Genomic DNA, 5012 nt, shown 5'->3' on the forward strand with positions numbered 1-5012 from the left:
TAAATAAATTAATAACGCTCAATCTGTCATTCAAATATAATGATGATAAGTTAACAGTTGGAACATTAGCAAAAATATTTTTAGAAAATGCCTCAATTCTGCAAATGTTTAAAACCAACAGATTCTTTAACCTCACCAAATGCCACCCCTCCTTCATCCTACACTTGGCACATTCCCTCCCAGGAACTTTACCATAAAAGGAGGCCAGAAATGGCTTTTGCTAGCTGGAGGTCAGGTGTAGTCTGGAGGGGAGGTGAGAAACAAAGTCGACACAAATCTTAAAATACTATGCAACTTTTTCCATGGATTTTAAAATAGTCTGTTTGCGAAATATACAGCAGTTAGATTAAAGGCACTGCGGGATGATTGGCGATCACAGGCTCCCTGTGACAATGACATTTTGTCATCATGCAGCTTATGTACTTCTGCTTGCGTTAATTCATAGATTAGCTAATAAAACTTCGGTTTTTTTGAGGGAAAATATTACAATTGTGTATTTGTATGTGACTAAGGAGGGGTTTTTTTTGTTTTGTTTTTAAAAAGTGAAAAAGTTAGGGTTCAAATTTGGTTTTATTATAAAAAAAAAAAAAAAGGTCAAGCGGGGGGTGCTGGGAAGTGTTTTAATGCCGCAGATGAGGCGCCAAAACTGAAAGTGAAACTTTCGCGAGCAGCAAACGAGCAGGAGCTACGATTAACGGTGCCAGCAAAGACAAGATGATAATAAATAAAGGTTACACACGCTTACAACTACCGACACATTCACACTGATTGATGTTTAAGGTGCATCGTACCTGTTACTGCTTTGTTCAATGAGACACGACTGGGAGTGAGTAATGAATGGGTATATAGGTTTGTTTATTTGGACGCAGGGAAAGCGAATTTCCTCTGGACTTTTTCCCCTCCATCAGCACGACGAGGGGAAATTTGGCCATCAGCGATAAAAGGCACCCAAAATAACAGGATCTTCGTTAAGCGTGGAAGGTACTGACAAGGTAAGGTTGTTCTTTACAAATCTGTTGATATATATCTTAAAAACAAAAAAGGTTAATGTTAAATAATGACGTAATAATACAAAATAAGAGCGGTTATAAATTGCACAAGTATTATAGAAGTAGGTGTGGCTTGTTTAATATTTAAGCTCTTTGAGTTGACTGATTCCTTTTAGCATCACAAATGCTGCCGTTAATATCAACTTCTCTTTCCACAGAGTGTGTTATGACTTTATTTATCTAATCTTATTATTTATTTATTCAGGCAGTTGGACACTGATCAGAGTTGATGGCAGTGCATTTCTGCTATTGCAGTGGGTTATTACAAGTGCAGCTTTACTGCCATTTGTAAATACAGGTGTAATGTCTTTAAGCATGTGCATCCAAGAGCCTGTACTACTTTTATTGCATTTTTACTGACTTCCTTTGTGCCCTCTTCTTCCAATTTTTATTGATTTTTCATGATTACCTCCCTGTTCTGTCTTTTTTTTCACTCAGATGAAGTGGTTTGCTTTCAGCATCATCTGTGCAGTTTTCCAAATCAGTTACCAGAATCCAAAGCACTGGACTCTGTTGCCCAACAGTAAGTTTGATAGTTGGGAGAATCTGTCACCCTAAGTTTAAATGATTGATTCTTTTCAATCCCTTGAATGTGAATCTGTCTCCCGATAGTTCTGGTTTTGGAGGTGGATGGCACTTTGGCTGAGCAGAACCTGTTGTGTATGGAGTCGCCAGAGGAGCTCATTGGGAGTGCCAACCAGAGCCAAGAAATCTTTTGGAAGAAGAATGGAATAGATCAAGCTCAGAGGGGAAACTCATATCGAGTGCAGCTAGAGGAAAGCTTAGGGGGGGGCAACTACACCTGCCACAGTGAGGATGGATCTCTTCTCAATCATACTATTGTTCTCATCAAAGAAGATAAGAGCAAAAGGCGGAAGATACTAGTGAAAACTGACGAAGGTGTGTGCAAATTTGACACAAATTATACAGCTGAGAAAACTGGATACATTTTAAAGTATTTGTCTTGTGCTCTCTGAATCGTCTTGTTAGATTATCTCAAGTGCACGGCTCAAAATTACAGCGGCGAGTTCTACTGCTCCTGGACCTGGCACAGCAGCCGCAGTGGCAGAGTAGCATTTATCAAAGCTCATCGGTAAGCGCACGTTGTACTGCTGAAACACTTTCGGTTCTGCTCACCAATAACAACAATAAGTCATCATGTAGGAGCTGAGATTGCAGAAAGACATCCATAAACGCCCAGTTATGAAAGGAAACATGTTTGTGATTTTTAAAGGTCATGTACAGGGAACCGTATTCCATGTTTAAAAAAGATATGATAATAATAATACAGCTGCAAATGTTTGTCCATGAGAATCTTGTACAACCACTTGACTAGAAAAGTAAAAAAAACATGCATTTCTACAGTGTTCCTGACAGCAACGCAAAGTGCTCTGTCGATACCAGCGGCCAGTGGACGTGCTCCTCAGGTTACGGCAACTTCAGCTGTACCTTGAGCGACAACAGGATCTCCTGCCTGGACAAACAGCATTGCCCTTACGCCGAGGAGAGCAAGCAGATCTGCGTCACTGTGTTCGTGTTGAGCCAGCACTTTCTGTTGGAGGAATATTTTCAGCGCTTTTACTTGTCAGAGATTGGTGAGAATTCTTTGGAGGAAGCTTCCTCTTTTATGGCTTTTCATTGTTTTGGTCTTACTCTGGTGTTTTGCTTCCGTCTTAAACAGTGAAACCTGACAAGGTGGAGATTGCTCAAGTCAACACCACAGTGATACAGTGGAGTTACCCGAGCTCCTGGAGCAGCCCCTACTCCTACTTCCCTCTCACCTTCCAGATTGCACAGCTCAAGGATGGTTGTGAGAGCTGTGACAACCCTTGCAACAACTATCAAGTAAGTGCCATTTACAGACTGTAAATATTTCCAGAGGAAGAAATGAATATAATGATACACCATATGTGTTAATTGATATGATACAGTGCATGAAGGGTACATGTATAAATGCGTTGGGGTTTTTTTTGTTTGTTTTTTTTAATTTCAGGCTTTGACACTCCACTCTACAGACACTTTTCAGTTCAAAGTGAAGCAAAGGGCTAAGGCTGTGTGCGTCAGAGCAAAAGATGCTTTCTCTTTCTCACAATGGAGCGAGTGGAGCCATAAAAGGTTGGTGCCACTCAGTACTGTAACATGGGACACTCGGCATCCGTTTCTTCTGTAAATCTTGCAAGCCACACGTTTTTCCCCATAGGTTGTGATCACATGTCAGAGTGCCGACTGCGTGTTGTCTCTTGGCCTTGTCATTTCCACTTTTTACATAACTCACCGATGGCTGTGGTGTGTTTTTGAGCCTTAAACTTCAGTCTGTCACAGTGCCAAATGATTCTTTTATTTCTTTTCTGTTTACAGGCTGAGGAACCACAGGAAGAAGAGGAACAAGCACCTGAACAAACGAATATAAAAGAGGAGAATCGTGGCGCTTTATATATTTATTTTACAGAATAATTTTTTTTTATTTATTTATTTTTTTTTTGTAATTTCTAATTGTGCAAGTAAATAAAGTTGAGTTTTGCTAAGCTTGGACTTTTTGTCACCTGTCTGTTGCATAATATTGGTGAAACCAAATATAAGCTACCAATCAAATTAACACATCACCCAGATTTCAGACATAATCAGGAGACACTATAGAAGTCATTCAAGAAATGACTGTAGCATTGTTTTCCTATCAGCTTTCAGAAAGGTCAGTGATGTAATATTAAACCCCATTTTGCAGAGAACAATGTTTGAATAACACATGTAGATGGAAATCAGGTGCACAGAATTTCTGTCTTTTCCCTAACCAGTTAGGTGAGAGTGTAGTTTTCGGTAGAAACTCCTCTTTGCTCTGGGACAAAAAACAGAAGTTTCATTAAAACAATTGTTATTAGTCAAGATCTGGCACCTGTGGTTTCCTATATGTGCTTCTTGCAAGGACACTATTTTTTTTTTTTTTGTGTGTCATGTTTGCTTTCTTTTTTTTTTTTTTTTTTTCTATCAATTGCCTTCTCCATGGTTATATTACAAAATTATAATTTCAGATTAAATCATCACGCATCTGCTTTATACTGAACTAGCTGGCAGCTCTGACTTTTCCATGGGATTCTCTAAAGGACAATACTTTTCTGTAAGGTCAATATATAAACAATTTCTGCCAGTATTGATATATTAGTAGAGCAGCATTTTCCCTTAGCTAAATACAGTAATATCAAAACTGAGCTCAGAGTTCCTCAGCATGCTTGGTTTCGAACACCCCTATAAGAGGAAGCGCACATGTGATAATGTAAGCTTAGTCAAACAGCTCGGCAGTGACCTTTAAACAAAGGAATTGTCAATGTGATTAAAACTATTAGTCAACACAATCTGGCATTTTCCTTTGCCAGTAACTCTTCTTCACAGTGACATTGGCACATCGCTACAAGCATGACTGGTTAACAGCCTAGCGCTGGTGGCAGTAATGTTTACCCTACACACTTTTTTTATATAGTTGAGGACAAAAACAGTGCCAGGCCTGAAAAAAGAATAATCCACAGTAGATGAGCAGTATCTGAAAGCCATGTCCTTAAGAAAAGGGGGGGGGGGGGACATGCATGTGGTCCTTAAGTTTCAAATGAGACTCATCGGAAATGGTCTCAGTGGAAGGGTGACTGCCAAAAAGTCATTCTTAATGAAGAGAAACAAGGAGTAAAAGGCTGAGGTATGCCAAATTACACAAGTATTGAACTGAAAAGCATGCAGTGGCGCACTATCAGTCATGGATTGGCCTCCTCAGAGCCTGGATCTCAAATTTATTGAAACAGTGTAAGATAAACTGGACAAACAGCATAAAAGGCAGCCAACATCCAATAAAGATCTTTGAATGTCCTTCAAGAAGCATGGAGAACTCTTCCTAAAAACTACTTCAATGACATAAAAGGTTGCCTAAGAGAGTTCAGGCTGTGTTGAAGAATAAAGGTGTCCATACCAAATATCAAGCTC

At 39.4% G+C, this 5012-nt stretch overlaps 1 protein-coding gene across 3 annotated transcripts; it reads left to right on the forward strand.

The window, feature by feature from the left end:
* Positions 1-230: 230 nt before the first annotated feature.
* On the forward strand, positions 231-3548 carry il12ba (interleukin 12Ba). 3 transcript variants are annotated; one of them, XM_080901461.1, is made up of 9 exons: positions 231-253; positions 909-992; positions 1488-1572; positions 1662-1949; positions 2040-2142; positions 2415-2644; positions 2731-2894; positions 3043-3164; positions 3408-3548. In XM_080901461.1, exons 3-9 carry the CDS (start codon positions 1488-1490, stop codon positions 3457-3459), a joined length of 1044 nt encoding a protein of 347 aa, XP_080757587.1. In that variant the 5' UTR covers positions 231-253; positions 909-992; the 3' UTR covers positions 3460-3548. The 3 variants fall into 3 exon arrangements, 2 of the variants coding, with proteins under 2 accessions (XP_080757587.1, XP_080757586.1); XR_013973886.1 differs by lacking the exon at positions 231-253 and having other exon boundaries at positions 710-992; positions 3065-3164; XM_080901460.1 differs by lacking the exon at positions 231-253 and having other exon boundaries at positions 710-992.
* The last annotated feature ends 1464 nt before the right edge of the window (positions 3549-5012 follow it).

Source organism: Rhamphochromis sp. 'chilingali' (genome assembly GCF_963969265.1).
Source record: "Rhamphochromis sp. 'chilingali' genome assembly, chromosome: 13".
Classification (NCBI taxonomy): Eukaryota; Metazoa; Chordata; class Actinopteri; order Cichliformes; family Cichlidae; genus Rhamphochromis; species Rhamphochromis sp. 'chilingali'.

What these genes read in the sequence shown, in the direction of transcription:
- il12ba (XM_080901461.1), top strand. Translation starts at nt 1,488, where the DNA reads ATGAAGTGGTTTGCTTTCAGCATCATCTGTGCAGTTTTCCAAATCAGT. An exon ending in CTGGACTCTGTTGCCCAACA is followed by an intron (nt 1,573 to 1,661) that starts GTAAGTTTGATA and finishes GTCTCCCGATAG; the next exon opens with TTCTGGTTTTGGAGGTGGAT. An exon ending in ACTAGTGAAAACTGACGAAG is followed by an intron (nt 1,950 to 2,039) that starts GTGTGTGCAAAT and finishes TCGTCTTGTTAG; the next exon opens with ATTATCTCAAGTGCACGGCT.